At 34.7% G+C, this 27,509-nt stretch overlaps 1 protein-coding gene across 2 annotated transcripts in view; it reads right to left on the bottom strand.

The window, feature by feature from the left end:
- MDGA2 (MAM domain containing glycosylphosphatidylinositol anchor 2) overlaps positions 1-27,509 on the bottom strand; it is a gene marked incomplete at both ends in the record, with an annotated part of 831,925 nt that overhangs the window by 61,430 nt on the left and 742,986 nt on the right. For both annotated transcript variants that reach the window (XM_082842707.1, XM_082842708.1), the window contains one exon: positions 24,476-24,624. In XM_082842707.1, coding sequence (XP_082698833.1) covers positions 24,476-24,624 — 149 coding nt within the window. The remainder of the gene's footprint in view (positions 1-24,475; positions 24,625-27,509) is intronic.

Genomic DNA, 27,509 nt, shown 5'->3' with positions numbered 1-27,509 from the left:
GAGAAAAGGCATATAATTGAGTTGAAATGTCTTAAAAGCAAAAGGGTCCAGGATGATTAAGGATGGAATATGTAAGTCTGGTTACTTGGTTTTTATTTCTATTTTCATAACTATTAGCTGTTTATATTTGGGCCCATCAAGAAATCTGAGAGCTGCAGTTTCCTCAGTAGTAATATAAGGTGGTCTTTAAAATCTACTGTAGCACTGAAATTGATGAATATTTGAACATTATGTAATATCCAATTCTGCAGATGAGATGCACTATTAACACTATATCATAATCCACTATTTTTCCTTTCTACTAATAAATAATAATGAGCTGGCTGAATATTTGCTATAAGTGCTTGAAGATTATTAGACTGTGTGACCAAAAAAACTAACCATCTGAACTATGGAAGCATTTTAATTTTAAAACAATTTTTTTTTTTTTGCGGTACGTGGGTCTCTCACTGTTGTGGCCTCTCCCGTTGCGGAGCACAGGCTCTGGACGCGTAGGCTCAGCGGCCATGGCTCACGGGCCTAGCCGCTCTGCCGCATGTGGGATCTTTCACAGACTGAGGCACGAACCCGTGTCCCCTGCATCGGCAGGTGGACTCTCAACCACTGTGCAACCAGGGAAGCCCTTTAAAACAATTTTGAAGCTATGAAAAAGGTTAAAATGCAGAAACATACAGAGAATATATAAACAATTAACCATGTTGTATTTATTAATAAAATGAGCTCAATATTTTGCTTAGATGTCTTTTAAAAAGAGATAAAATTTTACAGATTAATGGAACCCCACAATCTACCTCTTTCCTGATACATTTCCTTTTCCCTCATCGCAGGGAGGGACTATACATAGGATGTGCTTTTTGATCTTTTCCTAAATATGGTTTCATACTTTTTCAACGTATATTTGAATACATAGAAGTTATGTTGCTTGAAAAAGAAAAAACTGTCTTCTTCTAAAATACCAACTTTTTTGCTATGTTAAAAATAATTTTTATACAACTGAGTTTTTTTTTTTTTCTCTAAGCAATTGCACCTAAGTGGGCCTGGCATCTTGTTGATGTAGAATGTGTATAATACAAGAATTACAACGAGAGTTTCTTCCCACTATTTGTCTATCTTTATTGCTTCATACATGGGCATAATATCCTCATGCTATCAACTAATAATGACTAAGAATCTGCTTTATGTTGAAGGTAGCATTTTAAAGTGGAGAAAACACGCATATTCTGAAGATTTATACTATTATGTATGGCAATACTTCATTTGCTGCGTTCTCTAAGGCACTGAGAATCCACAGATTTAGTTAACTACAGAGATTAATCAGTGCTTCTCTTTTCAGTATAACCTAATTTCCCATTTTTAATAGATTTCACCAGAAAATAAAATTATGTTTTTTTTTAATGTCAAGAAATATATTCATTTAATGTTAGTGTTAGGGGAGAGTTAGCCTAGTGTAGCATTTATAGATCAAATTGATGGTTCATTATGTGCTTTGACTTTTTACTATCTCAAAACAGTAAATTTTATTTTGATGCTTCAAAAGTTTTATTTTCTAATCTTGACCCAAAATGTCCAATTCTATAGTTGACTTGGGGGAACTTTATTATGTTTCCAGTCCAAGAAAGTATTTTCCTTCTTCACTTCCATTATAGAGCCACTGTGTCAGATAGCCAATATAATTTACTTACTTTCCAAGGAGATCTAGTTGAACTTATTGTTAGTTTAATATGTATGCCTGTCACGTTATTTGTACTATATGGCATAATGAAATGCTCTTCCCACTCTACCACTAAAAGTTCCTACTCTATCTTCTGTTGTGGTTTTGCTAATTAAGCATTATTTAATTATTTATTATGATAGCTCGGTTTACAAGGAACAGTTTTTTGAAGTTGAAATGATATTAAATACCTTTGTATATAGCAATTTTTTGACTACTGTTGTTTTGCATTCATCTAATTAGAACTGTCAATCTAGAACACATTATAAAATAATTTTATATTAACTAAAAATAATAAGATTTTAGACGATTTTGAGTCAATTAGAATCACTTTGTAAACAAAGGTGGTTTCAAAATATACAATTGTTAAAAAAAGAAAAACTTACAAAAAGCTTTATAAAAAGAAAAATTTATAAGAGGTTTGAAATTTTCTTTGAAATATTTTGTTACATATCACAGCATTGCTATTATTAACACTGACAATAATAAAATTGATAATTTTAAACATTATAATCCATAAAATAATATACAGACATCCAGAGCATGTCAGTGAGGCAGACTAAGTACTTTTCTGAGCCTAATACAATTCTCAGATGAGCTACCCAAAATAGAATTATTACTGAGTGTTCAAACATATTAAGAATAGTTGAGAAAATTCATACCTGAGCTATTTATTTTTATCAAATCTTTTTTGATGTCTCTAATATGCAAGTTAATATGGTTCAGTGTTCACATTAGCAAGTTTTCTTTTAAAGAATTAGGGGTCCACAAATAATGAATAGCATATATCATTCTTAAAAAATCCATAAACTCATAAGATGAAACTTGACTAAAACATGCACTCAAGTGAGTTCTCTTTCAATACATCCAACTTCAGAGTCTCAACATCATTGCTTTTTAGACAATTCACACTTCGTTCTTGGAAGTCTATATCCTAGTCTCTTAAGTGGTACTACCAGGGTAGACTATGTAGGATCACTGGAAGTAAATGTGAATTTCTGCAGCTGCGAGAAGCCATGGAGAAGTCACAGCTCTTAATGGAACATGTGGGGACAACCCTATGCAAAACAGATAATCAGAAAAAAATTTCAATCTCCCAGAAGACTCTTCTCTATGCCTAGATGATTATCTTTCATCTCATTTCATTCTCACAAGACCATTATCTATTAAGTTATTCTGCGATAAGTTGCTAACTAGATGAAAAGTCCAGGATTTCATCTTATCTGGAGTACTCACTTCACACAAGAAGACAAATAAAGATAGAAAAGATGTCAGACGTTCAAAGCAATTCCCAGTGGTGCAGTCTCAAGATTGGGAAAGCTATTTTTGAGCATGTGGGACTTCTTGAAATCTCTGTCAAAATACTAAGTAGTAACCTTTGCATGAACACATATAAAACCATGTCTCATTTTCTCACTTGGCAAAAGTACTCATTATCTTTCAAATTCCATTTTACACTTTTATTTATATTCTTTTGAGATTGCATGCAAACTATCTCATATGTAATTACTGATACCAGTTTGCGTCATTATGCATAGGCACACTAAACCACACACAAACTGGAAACAGAAGCAAATGTAAGGAAATCAAAGCAGAGGCGTGCACAATACTTCTGAAACATTACAATTTATCAAGTTATTATCTGGTTATACAAAATAGTACTAAAATATAGTAAACTACAACTACTTTATTGCCAGTTGCTTTTTTCTAATTTATTTTATCCAAGTATAGTTGATTTACAGTGTTGTGTTAATTCTGCTGTATAGCAAAGCGATTCAGTTATACATATACATGTATCTATTCTTTCTCAAATTCTTTGCCCCTTAGGTTGTTACAGAATATTGAGCAGAGTTCCCTGTGCAACACAGTAGGTGCTTGTTGGTTATCTATTTTAAATACAGCAGCGTGTACATGTCAGCCAGTTGCTTTTAACAGCAATATGACTGATCAGCTAGTGACAGACAAAAATGAAGCACTCATAAGCATGAAGTTTGATTTATTGCTAGAACTCATTGCCCTTTATAACTGTCTGACAATGGGTTAATTTATCCTCTATAATGCAGCTCCACAAAGTGAAGGAATTTTTTTTGGGGCGGGGGTCACTGTAACGTTCCCACAGTCTAGACTAGTATTTGTTGAATTGATGTATAAGCATTATTGAGTCAGTTACTCAGTAGAAAGATGTATCTTACTTTCAGGATCAGCAAGAAAGGCATTTTGCCCATCCTAACAAAATGTTGTGCCACTACTTACATTTACTGACAGAGAGCTAATAAAAAATCAAGGCCAACACCAAAATTAATTATCAACTGTCTCTCATTGAGCAATCACAATTAAAACAAAGTTTCATTCTTTGCTTGTCTTAATTTCTAGCAAATCAGCTGTGGACTGCATTTTCATCTCCCACATAATCAGTGTCCTATCAGTCCTCTCATCCTAACACTATGAAAATATCTGCTAATCACATTTCTAATTAGCAAAATGCCTTATTCTCTTCTGCTGACCTTTTTATTATTATAAAAATCAGATTCACACTAAAATTTTTTATTTGAACTTCCAATATTTCTTTCTTTTTTTCTTTAACATCTTTATTGGAGTGTAATTGCTTTACAATGGTGTGTTACTTTCTGCTTTATAACAAAGTGAATCAGATATACATATACATTTATCCCCATATCTCCTCCCTCTTGCATCTCCCTCCCACCCTCCCTATCCCACCCCCTAGGTGGTCACAAAGCACAGAGCTGATCTCCCTGCGCTATATGGCTGCTTTCCACTAGCTATCTATTTTACATTTGGTAGTATATATAAGTCCATGTCACTCTCTCACTTCATCCCAGCTTACCCTTACCCCTCCCCGTGTTCTCAGGTCCATTGTCTGCATCTGTGTCTTTATTCCTGTCCTGCTCCTAGGTTCTTCAGAACAATGTTTTTTTTTAGATTCCATATATATGTGTTAGCATACGGTATTTGTTTTTCTCTTTCTGACTTATTTCATTCTGTACCAGAGACTCTAGGTCCATCCACCTCACTACAAATAACTCAATTTCATTTCTTTTTATGGCTGAGTAATATTCCATTGTTTATATGTGCCACATCTTCTTTACCCATTCAGCTGTCAATGGACACTTATGTTGCTTCCATGTCCTGGCTATTGTAAATAGAGCTGCAATGAACATTGTGGTACATGACTCTTTTTGAATTATGGTTTTCTCAGGGTATATGCCCAGTAGTGGGATTGCTGGGTCGTATGGTAGTTCTGCTTTTAGTTTTTAAGGAACCTCCATACTGTTCTCCATAGTGGCTGTATCAATTTACATTCCCACCAACAGTGCAAGAGGGTTCCCTTTTCTCTACACCCTCCCCAGCATTTAGTGCTTGTAGATTTTTTGATGATGGCCATTCTGACTGGTATGAGGTGATACCACACTGTAGTTTTGATTTGCATTTCTCTAATGATTAGTGATGCTGAGCATTCTTTCATGTGTTTGTTGGCTATCTGTATATCTTCTTTGGAAAAATGTCTATTTAGGTCTTATGCCCATTTTTGGATTGGTTGTTTTTTTGTTATTGAGCTGCATGAGCTGCTTGTAAATTTTGGAGATTAATCCATTGTCAGTTGCTTCATTTGCACATATATTCTCCCATTCTGAGGGTTGTCTTTTGGTCTTGTTTATGGTTTCCTTTGTTGTGCAAAAGCTTTTAAGTTTCATTAGGTCCCATTTGTTTATTTTTGTTTGTATTTCCATTTCTCTAGGACATGGGTCAAAAAAGATCTTGCTGTGATTTATGTCATAGAGTGTTCTTCCTATGTTTTCCTATAAGAGTTTTATAGTGCCTGGCCTTATATTTAAGTCTTTAATCCATTTTGAGTTTATTTTTGTGTATGGTGTTAGGGAGTGTTCTAATTTCATTCTTTTACATGTAGCTGTCCAGTTCCCCAGCACCACTTATTGAAGAGGTTGTCTTTTCTCCATTGTATATTCTTGCCTCCTTTATCAAAGATTAGGTGACCATATGTCCCTGGGTTTATCTCTGGGCTTTCTATCCTGTTCCATTGATTTACATTTCTGTTTTTGTGTCAGTACCATACTGCCTGTATTATTGTAGCTTTGTAATATAGTCTGAAGTCCAAAAGCTTGATTCCTCCAGCTCCGTTTTTCTTTCTCAAGATTGCTTTGGCTATTCAGGGTCTTTTGTATTTCCATACAAATTGTGAAATTTTTTGTTCTAGTTCTGTGAAAAATGCCATTGGTACTTTGATAGGGATTGCATTAAATCTGTAGATTGCTTTGAGTAGTATAGTCATTTTCACAGTGTTGATCCTTCCAATCCAAGAACATGGTATATCACTTCATCTGTCTGTATCATCTTTAATTTCTTTCATCAGTGTCATAGTTTTCTGCATACAGGTCTTTTGTCTCCTTAAGTAGGTTTATTCCTAGGTATTTTATTCTTTTTGTTGCAATGGTAAATGGGAGTGTTTCCTTAATTTCTCTTTCATATTTTTCATCATTAGTGTATAGGAATGCCAGACATTTCTGTGCATTAATTTTGTATCCTGCAACTTTACCAAATTCATTGATTAGCTTTAGTAGTTTTCTGGTAGAGTCTTTACAATTCTCTATGTATAGTATCATGTCATCTGCAAACAGTGACAGCTTTACTTCTTCTTTTCTGATTTGGATTCCTTTTATTTCTTTTTCTTCTCTGATTGTTGGGGCTAAAACTTCCAAAATATGTTGATTAGTAGTGGTGAGAGTGGGCAACCTTGTCTTGTTCCCTATCTTAGTGTAAATGGTTTCAGTTTTTCACCATTGAGAACGATGGTGGCTGTGGCTTTGCGTATATGGCCTTTATTATGTTGAGATAAGTTCCCTCTATGCCTACCTTCTGGAGCATTTTTATCATAAATGGGTGTTGAATTTTTTTTTTTTTTTTTTTTTGTGGTACGTTGGCCTCTCACTGTTGTGGCCTTTCCCATTGTGGAGCACAGGCTCCGGATGCGCAGGCTCAGTGGCCAAGGGTCATGGGCCCAGTTGATCCACGGCATGTGGGATCCTCCCGGACCGGAGCACGAACCTGTGTCCCCTGCATTGGCAGGCGGACTCTCAACCACTGCGCCACCAGGGAAGCCCAGGTGTTGAATTTTGTCAAAAGATTTTTCTGCATCTATTGAGATGATCTTATGGTTTTTATCCTTCAGTTTGTTAATATGGTGTATCACATTGATTTATGTATATTGAAGAAACCTTGCAACCCTGGGATAAATCCCACTTGTTCATGGTGTATGATCCTTTTAATGTGCTGTTGGATTCTCTTTGCTAGTATTTTGTTGAGGATTTTTGCATCTATGTTCATCAGGGATATTGGCCTGTAGTTTTCTTTCTTTGTGACATCCTTGTCTGGTTTTGGTATCAGGGTGATGATGGCCTTGTAGAATGAGTTTGGGAGTGTTCCTCCCTCTGCTATATTTTGGAAGAGTCTGAGAAGAATCGGTGTTAGCTCTTCTCTAAAGGTTTGATAGAATTTGCCTGTAAAGCCATCTGGTTCTGGGCTTTGGTGTTTTGGAATATTTTTAATCACAGTTTCAATTTCAGTGCTTGTGATTGGTCTGTTTATATTTTCTATTTCTTCCTGGGTCAGTTTCGGAAAGCTGTGCTTTTCTAAGAATTTGTCCATTTCTTCCAGGTTGTCCATTTTATTGGCATATAGTTGCTTGTAGTAATCTTTCATGATACTTTGTGTTTCTGCAATGTCAGTTGTTACTTCTCTTTTTTCATTTCTAATTGCATTGATTTGAGTCTTCTCCTTTTCTTGATGAATCTGGCTAATGGTTTACCAATTTTTTACCAATTTTTACCAATTTTATCTTCTCAAAGATAAATCTCAATCTTCTCAAATAAATCTTCATTTTATTGATCTTTGCTGCTGTTTCCTTTCTTTCTTTTTCATTTATTTTTTATCTGGTCTTTATGATTTCTTTCCTTCTGCTAACTTTGGTTTTTTCTTTTTTCTCTAATTGCTTTAGCTATAAGGTTAGGTTGTTCGTTTGAGATGTTTCTTGTTTCTTGAGGTAGGAATGTATTGCTATAAACTTCCCTCTTAGAACTGCTTTTGCTGCATCCTATAGGTTTTGTGTCATCGTGTTTTCATTGTCATTTGTTTCTAGGTATTTTTTGACTTCCTCTTTGATTTCTTCAGTGATATCTTGGTCATTAAGTAGTGTATTGTTTAGCTTCCATGTGTTTGTATTTGTTATAGAATTTTTCCTGTAATTGATATGTAGTCTCAGAGCATTGTGGTCGGAAAAGATAAGTGATATTTCAATTTTCTTAAATTTACCAAAGCTTGATTTGTGACCCAAGATATGACCTATCCTGGAGAATGTTCCATGAGCACTTGAGAAGGAAGTGTATTCTGTTGTTTTTGGATGGAATGTCCTATAAATATCAATTAAGTCCATCTTGTTTAATGTATCATTTAAAGCTTGTGTTTCTTTATTTATGTTCATTTTGGATGATCTGTCCAATGGTGAAAGTGGGGTGTTAAAGTCCCCTACTATGATTGTGTTATTGTTGATTTTCCCTTTTATGGCTGTTAGCATTTGCCTTATGTATTGAGTCCACTATTTCTTGTAATAGAACTACTCTATTTTTCCAATAAACATTTGAATATATAATGCCTGCAAAACTAAATATAAAAAATATACAGTTTACATATGCATTTATTTTCCTCTGATATACATATGTGTTGCTTTTATCTCTATGCCCAATAATTTTCTGGCTCATATTTCTTTTTTTAAAATATTACTTAATTAATTATTTTTGGCTGAGTTGGGTCTTTGTTGTGCATGGGCTTTCTCTAGTTGCAGCAAGCAGGGGCTACTCTTCGTTTTTGTGTACGGGCTTCTAACTGAGGTGGCTCTTCTTGTTGCAGAGCACGGGCTCTAGGTGTGCAGGCTTCAGTAGGTGTGGCACACAGGCTCAGCAACTGTGGCTCGCAGGCTCTAGAGTGCAGGCTCAGTAGTTGTGGTGCATGGGCTTAGTTGCTCCACTGAATGTGGGATCTTCCCAGACCAGGGACTGAACCTGTGTCCCCTGCATTGGAAGATGGATTCTTAACCACTGCACCACCAGGGAAGCCCCTGGCTCATATTTCTTGACTTCATTCATGTTTCTACTCAACATCCACTCCTAAGACAGGTGTCCCTGACCACACTATTTCATATAGCATCAATTTCATTCTTTACTCCATGATCTTGCTACATTTTATTCCCAAAACATATTTTTACTATCCAAAATCATAATAGCTGTTTATTTGCAGACAGGATTTCTTCCTAAATCAAAAGGAAAGTTTCATAAGGTTAAGGAGTTTTTCCTGAGTATATTGTTAGGGATGTTTCTGTCTTCTCATTAGCTCAGAGTGGGAGGCACATCTCTGACCTCAGCTGTGGTCCCAATTGAAAGGCAACAGGAAGCGTTTCAGAAAACATCCTTGATATAATGTCCTACAAACAACCCCCACACATATCATCATACCACTGTTAGCAATAAAACCAGATACTAATAAAGCCACACATATCATCTAACCATTTATTGGTGATAAAACCAAAATGATCCTTAACATTTCTATTCCTGGTGCTTATTATAAAATATAAGGTAAAAATTCAGAGTACATAAACCTCATCCAGAATTTCAGAAACTAAAGATTACCAAAATATATTCCATTTGCCATGGATAGAGCTGTCTTGAAGGGGGGAATAGCTAAGATTCTAGTTCTTGATTTCTTGGTATCATGTGTGCTGCCTTCGGCAGCTCTTTCCTTCTCAATTTTATCTTTTGTCACCTGTCTCTTAGCATCTTGATAATCTAACCCTGGATCTTTTTTTTTTTTTTTTTTTTTTTTTGGTGGCGGAGCTATTTAGGCTCATTTTATACCAATTAAATAACTGTGATTTTTGGAATACCAAATACAAACTAATTATTTAAAGAAGTAAGGAAATACAGTTATGATTAAAGCATTAGGAGTCTCAACCCTTTTGAAAGTAGGACTTCTTGTCCCCACAGTAATGCCTCTTATAACCTCATTATGTTCCTCTTAGTTGTCAATTTGTTCCTATGCAGGTGATCTGTCTTGCAAATTGTCAACGGGTTTTTACACACTGACCAGTCAAAATATGTTCTCAAAATATATAGATTTAAACTGTATTACAACTCAGATTTATTCTCTTATTCCTGAACATAATTAAGGATTATGAATGTAGTCACTGAATTTTGGGGTCATTTACTTTATTTCATTTAGTTTTTAAGAATAACTAAAATGTCAACTGAATGCAGGAGAAGTTTATTATTTTTTATTTTAGCTAATGTACTTGATTATTCAAAATTTTATTCCTTCTTTCCCCCAGACTGAACTATAAGTCCACTTCTTATGAACATGGTTTGATAACTGCCTCAAAATGATGAACATGTGGAAAAAGTAGATAAGCCTCTGTTACTTCTCAAGTTTTCATGAGATTCTCTGAGCACAGAATGAATTTTAAAGATACCAGTTTTCCTTTATCTCTACTTTATGTGTTGCATAGCATTAATCATTTCTGATAATATTCTATTCATTTATTTTATTATTATTTTATCTTATTTTATTTTTATTTTTTGGTCTGCTCTCTACCAGAATACAAGGTCCATGAGATCATGGCCTCTTTCTGTCTCGTTTACTTCATATTCCATGTACATATAACAGTATGTAACATTTAATTACAAAATAAGAATTAACATTAAGGCTTTGATGAATTACTTAAAGGAGCATGTGTCAGATTTTAGTGTTCTTTTACATAGATCATATGTATACAAGGGCATTTATTTCATTCTTTATTTATTGACTCAGGCACTCAAACCACACAAGCCCCTTTGAGTTCTTTACACTTTCATTGAAATAAATGGCACAACTTCATAAATAAATCTTTACTTTTTTTTAGTATTTTTATAAGTAAACCTAAGAAGTAGATCTTTCTGAGGTTATATTTTCAGTATAAAGTCAAATGGCATTATTAATATATTCAATCAAATACTGCTGGCCAGAAAGGCAGATCTGGGTGGTAATTTGAGCTCTTCATAAATGTCTGGTTCTTTTATTCCTTGCAGTACATAAGGATAACACTTGTTTGCCCTGTTTAACCTCAGATCATGTCATAGGGCTTACTTTGTACAAGGAAATATGAACAGAAGTGACATGTGCTCCTTCCAGGAGGAGGATTTTAAAAGCTGGTGCATGTTTCAACATGGTCCCTTCCAAAAAACAATTGATATTGTAACGATTGTTTTGTATCAATATACAGTAGTACTTAACCTAGTACACCAATATTTGTGGGACACTCGGACACTTAAGGAAAGGATAATACAAAAAATATAGAGGAGACAGTGTAAAGGAAAAAAATTATATGTTAAGTGAAACTATTCTTACCAAAGATTCTTCTAGAGTTTGTTTGTTACATTTAGGACCTTTCATTGCAGCACCTTATAAAAAAATATATGTTTGAATTAGATTCCTAAGAAAAGAAGCTGCTAATTAAATATAAGAAGACTTCCTATGAATTTTTTATTGTGTCATTTTCTTAAGACATGGATCTTTGAGAATAAATTTCAGCTTAGTGTCTTTAGAACATTAAAAAATGTTGCATAGATATATTGATACATTAAAGGTACTTTACATTATAACATGAAGCTTCCTTCACATTTTATGTTTTAAAATTTCATCATTTTAGAAATACAGAAAAATGGAACAGGATAGAAAGCCCAGAGATAAACCCACGCACATATGGTCACCTTATGTTTGATAAAGAAGACAAGAATATACAGTGGAGAAAAGACAGCCTCTTCAATAAGTGGTGCTGGAAAAACTGGACAGGTACATGTAAAAGTATGAGATTAGATCACTCCCTAACACCATACACAAAAATAAGCTCAAAATGGATTAAAGACCTAAATGTAAGGCCAGAAACTATCAAACTCTTAGAGGAAAACATAGGCAGAACACTCTATGACATAAATCACAGCAAGATCCTTTTTGACCCACCTCCTAGAGAAATGGAAATAAAAACAAAAATAAACAAATGGGACCTAATGAAACTTAAAACTTTTGCACAGCAAAGGAAACCATAAACAAGACCAAAAGACAACCCTCAGAATGGGAGAAAATATTTGCAAATGAAGCAACTGACAAAAGGATTAATCTCCAAAATTTACAAGCAGCTCATGCAGCTCAATAACAAAAAAACAAACAACCCAATCCAAAAATGGGCAGAAGACCTAAATAGACATTTCTCCAAAGAAGACATACAGATTGCCAACAAACACATGAAAGAATGCTCAACATCATTAATCATTAGAGAAATGCAAGTCAAAACTACAATGAGATATCATCTCACACCTGTCAGAATGGCCATCATCAAAAAATCTAGAAACAATAAATGCTGGAGAGGGTGTGGAGAAAAGGGAACCCTCTTGCACTTTTGGTGGGAATGTAAACTGATACAGCCACTATGGAGAACAGTATGGAAGTTCCTTAAAAAACTAAAAATAAAACTACAGTATGACCCAGCAATCCCACTACTGGGCATATACCCTGAGAAAACCATAATTCAAAGAGTCATGTACCAAAATGTTCATTTCAGCTCTATTTACAATAGTCAGGACATGGAAGCAACCTAAGTGTCCATCAGCAGATGAATGGATAAAGAAGATGTGACACATATATACAATGGAATATTACTCAGCCATAAAAAGAAACAAAATTGAGTTATTTGTAGTGAGGTGGATGGACCTAGAGTCTGTCATACAGAGTGAAGTAAGTCAGAAAGAGAAAAACAAATACCGTATGCTAACACATATATATGGAATCTAAGGGGAAAAAAAAAGGTCATGAAGAACCTAGGGGTAAGACAGGAATAAAGACACAGACCTACTAGAGAATGGACTTTAGGATATGGGGAGGGGGAAGGGTAAGCTCTGAGAAAGTGAGAGAGTGGCATGGACATATATACACTACCAAACGTAAAATACATAGCTAGTGGGAAGCAGCTGCATAGCACAGGGAGATCAGCTCAGTGCTTTGTGACCACCTAGAGGGGTGGTATAGGGAGGGTGGGAGGGAGGGAGACGCAAGAGGGAAGAGATATGGGAACATATGTATATGTATAACTGATTCACTTTGTTATAAAGCAGAAACTAACACAACATTGTAAAGCAATTATACTCCAATAAAGATGTTAAAAAAAAAAAGGCTGTAACAAGCAATGAACTAAAAAAAAAAAATTTCATCATTTTACATTTCTTTGAAAACATTCCATTATATATGTGCCTAATATTCATTTCAGTAAAAATTCATTTTTCTCTCAATATAAACAATAACATTCAAGAATATTTTATTAACATATAAAAATGAGAAAGCCAATATTAACATTTTCGACATAAGATCTTGTAAAGCCAACAAGCACTTAAGCAGTGAACAGTTTCTTCATCTCTGCTTTCTTGCTCCCTTTATTCCCCAACCTACACTTAATCATCAAATCCTTTTGATTTTGCCACATAAATTTCTCTCCAATTACCAGTGTAGCAGCACTGATTCAGGTCATTATATTTCACTTGAAATAAAACAACAGCTTTTACTCTACGCTGTCCCTTATTTTGTACAACGATAGTGATTATTTGACTCCTCTGTTTTGTCTCTTTATGTGTCTTCCCACTTCTCTCAAGGTAAAGTCCAATTTCTTTGGACTAGTTCAATGGCCCTTCATGATCTCAGTCCCTCGTATCTCCACTTTGATCTCTTCCTTCTCTCCTGAACTATGATTCAAGAGAGGTCCAGATATACTGCATTATTTTCAGTTCTCCAAATGTTATCAAGCTGGCTTTGTATCCAGGCACTTGTTAATTTCATCCAAGTCCCTTGATCTGGGTAACTTCTCTTCACCCCTCTGGTATCAGTTTGCTAGCACTTCTTCCATCAGCATTCCTCACTTCCCGAAGTCATCTTAGGTTCCCCTCCAATGTTTTCCCATAATACCTTATATCCACACTTATTATAATACTTATCAAACTATATTGTAGTTTGATATTATGAAATAATTCTTTTTTCTTATTAATGACTTATTTATAAAATTGACACGAAATATAGAATACAGATTTAAGTATTGTTTTAAAATAAAGCCTAGTCCCATTTTGTCTCATCTCATTTATTTAAGGCAAAGCAAATCCCTATTCTTGTGTTGGCATTTTTAATTTATAAACTTATTTTATTTGTCTGGAGAGGGAGCAGCAAGAGGTGAGTAGACATTACAGCCCTTCATGACAGAGCCTTGTGCCGCCTATCCAATCTCATCTCCAAAATAACCCCACCTCTCTTTATATTCTAACAATTCATAGAATTACATCTAGTTTTATAGCAGTAAAGTATAAAAGTTAAGAAAGGAGCTTTTAGAATTAAACAAAAAAGGTTAATAAGCTAGCTCCCCAGTGACCTCTCTCTGTAGAGCATGGTTATACAGCTTAAATTCTGTAAGATTATTTCTGCATCTAAACAACAGTGATAATACCAATTTTACAGAATTTTTGTTATTTAATATTATACTTGAATATTTTCCTAATTTACATTTTTTTGAAACCAATTATTTTTCATTTATCATTAAAATTTTTTAAGATATTAATATCATATCATAATTGAACAATTTATAAAATTAAATTTTAAAGTTAAAAGTTTATAGAGATTTAAAATTTTAATTTTAATTTATAAAATTAAAAGTTGAGGAAAAGATATCCAGAAACAGAAAAGCCTTGTATAAAATATATACATGCATTGCTGGTGGAAAAGCAGATATATTCCCAAATATAGAAGAGATTAAAGGAATAAAAATATAATATTCAAATATGTTGACATAAGTTTATAAATATAGAAGTGTATAATTTAATTAAATTATGAATGGCAACTGAAGTTAATACAAAAAGAGACAGAAAATTTCAACAGAAAATTACTACGAGAGAAATTAGGAAAAAAGGTAGAGTCTATCAGAAGAAGGAGGAGGAGGAGGAGGGGGAGAAAGAGGAAACAGAAGAAAAATATAAAGATAAAGGCGCATGGCTCAGATGGTATTCAGCTGAATTACACTTGCCAGACTCTAAGCCAGATGACTGAGTTCAAATCCAGCTTAGTCTTTCATTTAATTCTATGATCTTGGATGAGTTACTTAACCCCATGGTTTCTTTAGCCTTAAGATAGAAATAACAATAGTATCTACCTCACTGTGTTGTTTTAAGAGTTAAACATGATGATATATGTCAAGCACCTAGAATAGTGTCAGACTTTATGGTATTGAGAGATATATATATATACACACACACACATATCAAGGACAGGTCAGCTATTAAAAATAGCTAACGCCTATGATATTCAAACTATTACCTTCAAATTTCTACTCAACTTCTTGCTTCCATCTTTTCAGAAATGGTTTCCTTAATTTGAAGTACACTAAAGCAACTTAAGCACTTTGTGATATTTTGCATTTCTTGTTTGAACTTTTTAAAACAGAATAGAAACTTGGAAAAGCCAGCAATCTATAATCAAGCTATCATACAGCACTAGTTATTGTATGTAACTTTATTAACATTTTATTGAAATCTGTTATGTTCAACATTTATTATTCAAAGGTAAATATTGTTCCAGCTAATTTAGTTAAAATATTTTAACTGCTGAAAAATAGTCAGGTTTTTGGTATAGAAATAGTGTAAAAATAAGTATGACTCCATATTTTAAAACAACTTAAGAAACTTAAAGAAATACAACTGAAAATGATAAAGCTAAACAAATAGTAATTTATATTTAGAAATGAAAAGAAGTAATAGGAAATAGTTATCAATTCAAGACAACTCTGACATTCAGTCTTGAAATCTGAGGGAATGTTCACTGAGGAGTTGTGTTTTAAGGTAGTCATGCTCCTTTGAAAAGCATTGAATTAGCCACCAGAATTACCAAAGGCCAGTTTTAGTTTACACATACCACAATTAAGTAACTTTTAATATCTCATTAATAGGTTTCTTATTAAAAAAAAGCCCTTAGAAATATATACAAATGTAAGCCTAAGGAGCTGTGTATATCTTGCCCAGAAGAACTAAAGAAAATATGTGCAGTTGGGTTATTTCTCAGTCCATGGTATAAATCTTGAAACTCAACAGTGGACTGAGAACAATATTTTAATAATCACTCGTTTTGGAAATGCATCAATCCAGGCATAACTAGAGGATGCACCTCCAGTTGGAACTTAATGGTTACCTATTATAACAGGTAAATTTCAAATCCATTCATTCCACAAATGGTATTGAGCACCATATGCCAAGCTCTGTTCTTAAATCAGTATTTATGATACTGTTTTTCATATTGAGATCATATAGGAATGTTAGTATAAGGAAAAGCCAAAAGATGAAAATGGAATCTCATCTTAGTCTCTTTATTATAGTCTGAAAATATAAAACAGTGGTTCTCAAAGTGTGGCCCCAAACCAACATCACACAGGAAGTTGTTAAAAATACAAATTCTTGGGCCACACCCCAGACCCACTATACCAGACTCTGGGGGTCGGTCACAGCAACTGTTTTAACAAGCCCTATGGATGATTCTGATGCTCACTCAAATTTGAGAACCACTGATATAAGACAAAGAAAACTGTGTTGTTTATTAACTGATACAGTACATAAATAGATTATAAATCCATATACAAATTTGTACTCAAACAAGCAACTTGCATGGTGTTAAAACCTAAAAAAAGAAAATGACTGTTAATCCCAACTCCATTTTTCATTTCAAGCTTTGATCATTTTTTTCCTGAAAAGTAGCTGAAAGAGTGACTATTTTCGGGCTTCCCTGATGATGCAGTGGTTAAGAGTCCGCCTGCCGATGCAGGGGACATGGGTTCGTGCCCCAGTCTGGGAAGATCCCACATGCCCATGAGCCATGGCCGCTGAGCCTGCGCATCCGGAGCCTGTGCTCCGCAACGGGAGAGGCCACAACAGTGAGAGGCCCGCGTACCACCAAAAAACCCCCCAAAACAAAAAACTTGGGGGACTTCCCTGGTGGTGCAGTGGTTAAGAATCTGCCTGCCAACGCAGGGGACACGGGTTCGAGCCCTGGTCTGGGAAGATCCCACATTCCATGGAGCAACTAAGCCTGTGCGCCACAACTACTGAGCCTGCGCTCTAGAGCCCGCGAGCCACAGCTACTGAAGCCTGCGCGCCTAAGGCCCGTGCTCCACATCAAGAGAAGCCACTGCAATGAGAAGCCCGTGCACCGCAACAAAGAGTAGACCCCGCTCGCCGCAACTAGAGAAAGCCCACAGCAACGAAGACCCAACGCAGCCAAAAAACAAACAAAATAAGTGACTGTTTTCCATTGAACTCTACACTCCCAGTCACTTAAGACACTGAATATATATATTGGTCTGCTGGGTAGTTTCTTTGACTGGATAAAGTCTTGGAATCCATAATACCATGTATTTATAGGTTTATAGGTTGTAAAAGAAACAATTTAGACATTTAAAAATTGTTCTTTCATCCAAGGAAATATATCAGTCAGTCTTCTCTTCTTTATAAAATATTGATTCAAGTGGACAGCCGGGATAGGCTTAGGTAAATTTAATTAAATTTGTAATCAGTTGACCTTGGAATATTAAACCTATATACAATCTTTTTTTTCTTCCTATTTCCCTCTTAAAAAAGCAACACTGATTTGTCAGTATCTGGTATTTTAAAAATTTAGGGCTTTTTAATCTTTAAAAATTTTGTTTACAAGTACAAAAACCACCACACACACACACACACACACACACACACACTCACATATTCTTGCCTTAGTTTCCATGGCATTGGCAGATTTTTCTACCTCTCAGTTCTTTCTTTTTCACTGGACCTTCTATCATTACTGTCTTCATACAGTACATTTACGTCTACATTTCTGGTAGCTTTGGTTCTCATGTCTAATCCTTCTGACCTATAAATTTACACATTCAAGGGGAAGTGTTCACTCAAATTCTAGTAACATGTTTCTAACTATGGTAACTTTTGCCTGATGTTCCTCTAGCAACTCAAATTTAACAAGACCAATTTGAAGACATGAGTATATTTGCAAACTTTGATTCAATATCTTATTTCTGGCAATAATTTAATACTTTTTCACTCCAAAAGTCTCTTTGAGGTTGCTCATTTTCCACTACATTCAGGGTCAATAAAAAGGAAAATTCTAATTAATTTTCCTTAGCAGTATTGCTACACAAAATGAAATCTGTACCAAAGGCCACAGACTCAGAAAAACTCCTCAGAAAGTACTTGGAATTTTCCAAGACAAAATACCATTATTTCACAAAGCCTTCTATATCAAAGGTCTGTAGGTCATCCAGGTTTTTAAATTTACTGTGCTTATTCCTCCTAGCAGATACATTGTGATGTTAGTATTTATAGGAATAAAGGGAATATGTGCAGTGCCCTTCACTTGGAATATTGAGACGATGTCATTTTTTACCAACTGGCTTATGGCTTATTTCTTTTTTTCTTTTTTTTTTTTTTTGCGATACGCGGGCCTCTCACTGTTGTGGCCTCTCCCGTTGCGGAGCACAGGCTCCGGACGCGCAGGCTCAGCGGCCATGGCTCACGGGCCCAGCCGCTCCGCGGTATGTGGGATCTTCCCGAACCGGGGCACGAAAACGTGTCCCCTGCATCGGCAGGCGGACTCTCAACCACTGCGCCACCAGGGAAGCCCCTGGCTTATTTCTTTTCTGGAGCCAAAAAGACCATTTACAAAATGGCTTCTCCACATTTCTCTATATCCCTTACTCTCTTCTTCATCTATATATTTGATAATTTCTTGAGCATTCACTAAAGAAATTGAAGTAAACAGCAGAGAACATAAGGTCACTATACTCTTAAAAACTGTTTCTCAAAATTAAATCAATATTCAAGTTCTGTCCATTTCAAAATTTTCTTAATTCATTTTTTCTTTCTCTCCCCCTTCACTACTCTAATTTAAATCTTATTAAAACTTACTTCAAACATGCCTAACTGTGGTCTTGCCTCTATTGTAATATCATTCAATGTACTATGTATGATATCAGATTAATATATCTATAGAAGATGTCATTTTACTCATGACTTAAGACTATAAAATCAATTCAGATGATCTGTCAATTCGCCACAGATTTCCCTGGACTTGGCATTAAATGCTCTTTGTTAAATGGTTCCACCAAACACCTCTCTCAATAAAATCTGTCCAATGGCCTTAAGTCAATTACGTACATTATTTTAATGTACCTAATTCTAATATTATTGTTATATTCTAATATTATATTATCTAATAATATAATTATTATTATTCATAATAATAGAATATTCTATTCTATTCACTTCTATCTTATTCTACCATTTTCCTTCAGCATCTCTAGACTGTGCCCTAGAAACTAATACTTCATACAAGATGCTAAAGCATAAAAAGCCATCTCTTCAAATTTTTCTGCTTCTTCGATCAATGCATTAAATTAGGTATTAGCTGTATTAATAACCATAGTTACAATGCATATGGTCATCTATGTATACAATAAATTTATAAAATTTTAATTACTATGATCTATTAAAACATTAGCCCTTTAATAAACAATAATAAGCAATGAATTATTTAATAAAATAAAAAGTATGCTTTAAATGGAAGGAGAAATAAACTCTAGCTCAATCATTATAGTAGCACGTATGAAGACCAAAATAAAATTTATAATAAATTCATCCAGTAATCAATTTTACCAAAAAGTGTATTTATGATTAGTGATTTCTTAATTAGTCATTATTAACAATAACTATTTATGAAGATAAACCTATAGAAACTAACAAGTCTCTACTTTGCTTGCTGATCATGTCACTTAACCACTCTGTCACAGTACTAACTGCTCCCATTCATGTTACTATGGAATTTTGGACATGCTCCTATTATAGCACTTTTGTTAACAGGACATGGAGGACAATACTTTTTTAAAATCCTGGTATTCACTAGATGATTAATTTACTAAAAGTTTTGTTGACTGACTGGGTAAGCATGTGGGTATGATAATTCTAAGCATTTTAATATATCAAGATTTAAGAAGACAGGAACATGGTGAATTAAAATATTTTATTCAATAAAATATCCCACTTTCCAAAGATGACAGTCAAAAAGTCACATTCATTGTGCATGTCTTAGGCGGAGTATAAAAAGGAAACTGTATAAAAGTCTAAAATCCTTTATTATCAGAACCTATAGTGTGTATGTTAAATGGAGTCAAATGATGTTTGTGTTGTTTGGTATATTCAGATAAGTTAGAAATAGTTTTGCTTGTTTCTTAATTCCTTAAATACTAAGGAAAGCAGACATTCAAATCACCTTTTTCTCTTTCCTGTTAAGCAACAAATGAAGCAAACAATTGGGAGGCTAGTAGCTGTCTAAGGAGATTAAACAATTGCTTAGCTGAGCCTAAAAAGTACAACTTAAGGACATTAAGATTTTGAGAAAACTTTTTTCCACACTAATTTTTTAACTTCACATGAAATATCTGTTCTCTTTTTAAGTTTTTTAAAGCATTGATTCCAGAATTCCAGTGCTTTTTTATAGATCGACTGCAGCAACTTTTAAGAAAAGTGTATAAGCCAATACTCAAACTCTGAGACAATTTTCCTCATTATATTTAAATAAAGACCCTACAGTTTAACCAAAAGGGTCAGCTAATTTTACCAGAAAGGTGGGGGAATGCTGGGTTCAGTTTACCAACCCCATCCAGCCAGGGATTTAATAATATACTAGTGATTTTATAATCTTACTTAATTTGAGTAAGTAATAAAGTTTCTAACAGTTTGTGGATTAAAAACAAAGTCTGGGCTTCCCTGGTGGCGCAGTGATTGAGAGTCCACCTGCTGATGCAGGGGACACGGGTTCGTGCCCCGGTCCGGGAAGATCCCACATGCCGCGGAGCGGCTGGGCCCGTGAGCCATGGCCGCTGAGCCTGCGCGTCCGGTGCCTGTGCTCCGCAACGGGAGAGGCCACAACAGTGAGAGGCCCGCGTATCACAAAAAAACCCCACAACCCCCCCCCCCCCAAAAACACAAAGTCGGACGCTTTACAACTGAATTTGCCATGAGTCTTAAAGGATCAAATTTGCTTCTCAGACTTCATCGAATCAGAAGTGTGTTGTACACTTTAGGTCATGTTTGATATTAAAAGTGGAAGTACTTTTCATTAGATAATCTAGATAATTTATGGATAGAAGAAATTAGATATATAGGCTCAAAATAAAAATATAGGGTAAAATAACGATTTTAAAATCATAGAATATGTAACATAAATGATCATCAGATCAGAATTCAAGAGTGATTATTTTAAATGCTGGTGTCTGATTATGTGTTAAAACAATGTTGATAACCAAATGTACATACCTGAGGAAGAAGTAATCTAAATTTTCTAAGATAATATAACCTTATTTTACTTAATGGCTTTGTGTCCTATTATTAAACAGGGGATATTCTTAAAGAATTATATCAATTTCATTGTATCTAAAATGCATCTGCCCTATCATCCTCAATTTTGGTATGCAAGGGGATCTTCAAAAGATATGATGTCTATTGAGGCCCTTTTGCATGTTAAGATGTTTCATGTAAGGGTTAAGTGTAGAGAATATGGGAGTGGGGAAAAGAGTAGTGTTTATACGTGGTCTTTCTGTTCCTACACCATATCTACGAACATTTCCTTTCCATTCATATTGGCAGAACAGCAGAAGGCCATTACTCTTTATTGAGACACCCACAAAAGATATATTAAAGTTTCTCTTCCATGGCAAGATGTAGTATCTTAGTAAAATTATCAATAAATAGAGTATTACAAAAAAAGCACTCCAGGAAAAAATAATACTTGTTTCTAAATATAAAAGAAAATTCTAGTAAAATAAATAATGCTAAGGCAAGTAAAGAATTAGCTTCAGAAATTGTGTAAGAGAAAGGATTGTTTTCTGGACCATGGTTTATAACACTAGAAATATGTTTTCTTCTAGTGCATAGCATGAATCTCAGAAACTTGGGAAGAATAGTGTTAGCAGCAGACATCAATCTGATCAGGAAGGCTTTAAAATAAGACTCAAAGTGGAAGAGAAAAATGTGAATCAGTAAAATGGATATTGTGGAGGACAGCAGGTTTCAAATAAAAATAAGACATAGTGAAAAAAAAGTCTAGAAATTATTTTGTGAAAATCATGGCTTGGAATAATACTTAGGCCCAGGTTATACAGTGTACTAAATAAAACTGAAATAAAAATGGTAGACATGTTAAGCTCTTAAGATGCACTTAAAAAAACTGTTACACAACCCAGGCAGATGAGTGCAAGAATTGCCACAGATGTTTGTGCAGAGTGCCTTGCACAAGGGAACCTGGCCTGTGGGATAAATGGGGGATGTATTCCATTCCACACTTTGATTGCCTGACAGTTATCATTATCTTCAACTTCCCAAGTAGGAGCCTAGGTTTGGTATGTTCAGAAACCTGTTCAAGGTTATATAGCTAAAAATGATAAGGCTAGATCGGCTAGAATCAGAAGCCAGATGTGTCAGGAATTCATGATTTTCGCAAAACACAGTAAGGGGAAATTTATACACATATATGCATGCATATATAATGTATTGTAAAGTAGCAGAGTAGGGGGAAATTACCTAACTAATTTGTTCACAAGGATGAACACAGACCGGGAAATGTGTGTCACTGCATATCAGGGAGTTATATACTAGTTTTATGATCAGGAAACATAAAGACAGGAATTTAGCGTTCATATCAGGAAAGGAAAATCTAAGAAGAGAAACTGTCATTGGAAAATAGCATAGCAATCCTAGCCAAAAAAATTATAGAAGGTAGTGTATTAATAACTAGTACAAGATATGGATGAGAAGGAAGGGCTTTAATTAGGTGGATCCCTCTTAGGAGGAAGTCTAATTCTCCTAAAATCGCTCCAGTTGAGAGGGAGGACAGGGATAGTAATCATTCTGTTAAACTTGACTCATGGAGAAGGTGACATGCATACATAATGGAGACTTTGTGAACAAAGGTTTAGAAGACTGTTAGCATAAAAGAAAGGAATGATGAGTAGGGTTGGGTAAATTAATTCCGCAGATTAAAACAGGCAGCCCTTCAGCATACAGGAAGCAAAGGGCAGTTACCCAGACACTCCAAAAAAATATAGCTGAGGAAGAAGGTGAGAAACTAAAGATGAAATTCTGACTCTATTGTTGCAAAAAAACCTATAACCAGAAAAAAGGAAAAGACACCTAAATAAAATGACTCAATTTTACAAATAGCAATTTGGTATTAGGTTCTTAGTTTTTTGAAAACATAGGGTAATAAAAGATGAATGTGAATGACCAAATCATGTAGTAAGGACTTGGAAATGAATGTGAGGTATCTAAAGTCAAGAATGTGCTAAGATGCTCCAAATATAAAAGATCTAAAAATATTAGCTGTGCTGAGAAAAGAAAAAGAAAGGGATAAGCCCATAAACTGAGGGAGACTGCTGCTCTTGCTTTTTTCTATCTTCTCTATCAAGAAAAATTATCATTGAATTAGAATGAGTACAACAAACAATTCTGATATGGATTTGGGATTTACTCAGATTTACTTAGGGACCAAAGTAAATGAGAGTAATAGAGAAAGTTTCCAAATGATCCACTCCTGTCTACCATGCCTGTGACCTGTGAATACTTAGACAAGAAGGATAAGAATGTTCAACTTACAATGTATCTTAATTTTAATGATGTATCTTACATAGTCTTTTATTATAACTTTGTTAACAAGATTTAAAAAAACATTGGTTTTATGATAGTAACACTGAGTGGATTGCTGATGGTCGACCAATCTTTCTCCAGGCAAATTCTGTCCTTTCTACTATCCAAACTCAAAATGCTATTGTGTGATTTAGTTAAGGAAGTGGAAAACACATTTTACAAATCTATGATAATACAAAGATGTGAAAGAGAGCTAATAGCCTATGTGGTAATCAAATAAATCTTCAAAAATGTTTTGTTAGGCTGAAATAGTCACTCCAGATAACCTACTGTGTAACAGGAAATAATGTAAAGACCTATATTTAAATTTCAAAAATATCATTTATACCAACGAAGGATAACTGAGTTTAACAGTGGTTCATTTGAAAAAGCTATGATATTTTTACACAATCTATAATCTTCAGCTACCTTAGGAAAACATCATATTTCATTGTTTCTTCTCATTTTACCAAAACATTTCTATTCTACAGACACATTAAATTAGCTTTTAAAAATCCTATATATAGTTTGAACCTCTTAGAATAAAAATATGTAGAATTTCTAGCTTAGGAAACAAGACAAAGAATTATGCAGTACAGGTAAGTGTGAGAACATCTTAGTTTCTTTCACAGAAATTATACCATGTAATTTCTATAGCACATGTAATGATGAAGGATTTCAGAAAGCTCACTTTAATATGTCTCCTGTCATAGTGAAAAATGCATAAATTAATTTCAAAGATTTGTAAGTAATTTGGAACAGTTCTGGGTAAGGTAATATTATCTTTGATATAGAAAAATATATTCTGGAATTCATGCAAATTGATTAAAACTTTATAGCAACACATCATAGTAACAAGGTCTTCACAAAGGATCACACACACACAAAAGAAGACAATTAAATTCCTCACCTGCCTAATACCCAACCGGTATGCAACGATCCGATCTACTGCATCAGGATTCATTTGAGTCCACTGTAGACTGTAGGAGTAAACACGGTGTCTGTTCTGCCACACAGGATTGTAGGTATCGTAATAGAATTCTGGAGCATAGGCCTTTCCTAAAAACAGAAAAAGTCCTTAAATTTAAATGACTTGTTACAGTTAAACATACTTACTTATTCTTTATGCCCTTTTATTACTTTCTACTTCGTGTTCCATAAGTAATTCTTGTATTTAAAAAGTCATGTGATTAAAATCTAATCAATTTCTGGAGAATTTGAGAAGAGATGTAAGAAGATTTCCTGGTTGGTTGTATAAGCAGTGTAAGAGGAAGAGAAGAATCAAGGATGACTGCAAGTTTTTTGGTCTAAGCAACCAGAAGAATGAAGTTTCCATCAACTGATATGTAAAGTTATGGGAGGATCAAATTTGGGGGGAGAAGATCAGGAAATTATTTTTGAACAATTTGAATGATCTAAATGGAGCCATTAAGTGGGATACACTTGACTAGAATTCAGGAGAGGCCAGGGTTGGAGACATAATCTTGCTAACTACAGGCATATAGATAAGAGTTTAAATTTAAGCCATGAGACTGATGAGATCACCAAGGGAGTGTGTGTGGATAAAGGCTAAGGTCTGACCACTGGGGCAATCCAAGGTTAAGAGATATGGGAGGAGATAACAAACCCCACAAAGGCCTGAGACAGAACAACCAGTGAACAGGAGGAAAATTAAAAATGTGGCATCCTAGAAATCAAAAGAAGTACATCAGTGAGATAGGGGTATGGGATTAAGAGACACAAACTACTATATAAAATAAGCAACAAGGATATACTGTACAGCACAGGGAAATATACCATCATTTTATACTAACTTTAAATGGAATATAATCTATAAAAATATTGAATCATTATGCTGTACACCTGAGGCTAATATAGTATTGTAAATCAACTATACTTCCAGAAAAAATAAATAAATAATAAAAAAGAAGTATGTCAGCAAGTAAATGATCAACTCTGTCAAAAAAAAATCAGTGAAGATGACAATCTGTGTTTATATTATCCATGTCTTTGGTCACTAAACTGAAATTAACCAAACAAAAACTTAACAACACAAGAACTTTGGTCAATAACAAAAAAGGCTTTTATTTAGATTTTAAGGATATGTGAGGTATACATAGTATATGTAACATACATAAACCATCTCAGTTTTTGTCTTTTAATTGCCAAATAGAAAAATTCACAGACCATGGGAATTATATGTCCAACTTTTTAAAATATTTATTTATTTATTTATTTATTTTTGGCTGCATTGGATCTTCATGGTTGCGTGCGGGCTTTCTCTAGTTGAGGTGAGCAGGGGCTACTATTCATGGTGGTGTGCGGGCTTCTCATTGTGGTGGCCTCACTTGTTGCCGATCATAGGCTCTAGGTGTGCAGGCTTCAGTAGTTGTGGTGCGTTGGCTCAGTAGTTGTGGCGCACGAGCTTAGTTGCTCCCAAGCATGTGGGATCTTCCTGGACCAGGAAATTGATCCTGTGTCCCCTGCACTGGCAGGCAGATTCTTAACCACTGTGCCACCAGGAAAGTATCCCAACTTTTTGATATTCTGAAATATAGATTTTTTTCACACTATCTACTTTTTACCAATAATACATTTATTTATTAAATCAGTATTTAGTTAGAGCCTATTGAATGCCAAGTAGTGTTCTAGGCAATGAACAAGGAGGTATGGCCTCTGTCTTCCTGGAAATTGCTTACATTTTCTCCAACTTTTCAAATAGCTTTGCAATTTTTACTGGATCATGATTTAATAAGTTGTACATTATTCAACAGATTTTTTTTTTGAAATTAGATTAAATATTAAATGTCCTCCTGGGGTTTTCCTCCTGGGTTCCTATATGCAGGAATATATCTTACCTGGTTTTTTCTTTTTCTCCATCATTAGTCATCTATCATCTAGGGATTGCAGAAGAGATGATTCATAAGAATTTATTACATATAGTTAAAGTATGAATGTTGAACACTAAGAATGAAAGTGATGGTCTCTATTTCCCTGGTGAGGTTCACCAGGAAAAAAACGTCAGATGAACTGAATTTAATTTTTGACAAATTTACTAGTAAAATTAAATACATTGAATTACATATCTGAATTTTAGTAACATTTGGAAAAGTCTCCTATATCAACACTGCATGCATTAAAAAATGTTCTACGAATATTCATTCAGTTTTATTGAAAATGGATTATCAACTCTATACAAACAATCTTGCATAGAAGGAGGTCTCTGGAAAAGAGTCATCACATTCATTTTATTTCTTCTATATGCTGTAGGATATTTTTATTATTACTAACTAAATGATAGCACAAATTCATGTTCACAACACTTAGCAAAATCTAGATGAGAGGAACACAATATACTGAATGAATGAATAAATATCCAAAACATCACTGACAACCTGTATTTGAGACCAAATTTCCCAAACTGTTATTGAGGAGGTACATTTAGTAGTAGCCTAGATAAAGAGCCAGGGGTTTTGATTAAAAATAAGCATCCAAGGGGTTTCCCTGGTGGCGCAGTGGTTGAGAGTCCGCCTGCCGATGCAGGGGACGCGGGTTCGTGTCCCGGTCCGGGAAGATCCAACATGCCGCGGAGCGGCTGGGCCCATGAGCCATGACCGCTGAGCCTGCGCGTCCAGAGCCTGTGCTCCGCAACGGGAGAGGCCACAACAGTGAGAGGCCCGCGTACCAGCATCCAAAACCTATAAATGAAGTAATGAGCTTTTTAAGTGAGAAATGTCAACTTAGAGTGTTTTCATTAGACATTAGTGTCTAGATTGAATTGAGGAGATAAAGAGTCTCAATGGTTGGTTTTTCATTTTGCTTATTGTTTTGTTTTGAGGGGCACAGGAAGAAGAGGGGCTTGCTTTTGTTTTTTAGCCAAGAGGGAAATACAAGGGGTATTAGATTTAGTTCTAAGTATCACGTTTTTCATAAAATGAATGATA

This window comes from Leucopleurus acutus (assembly GCF_964270905.1).
Source record: "Leucopleurus acutus genome assembly, chromosome: 1".
NCBI lineage: Eukaryota > Metazoa > Chordata > Mammalia > Artiodactyla > Delphinidae > Leucopleurus > Leucopleurus acutus.
The sequence above is the reverse complement of the archived record's forward strand: the minus strand, read 5'-3'. Positions and strand labels throughout refer to the sequence as shown.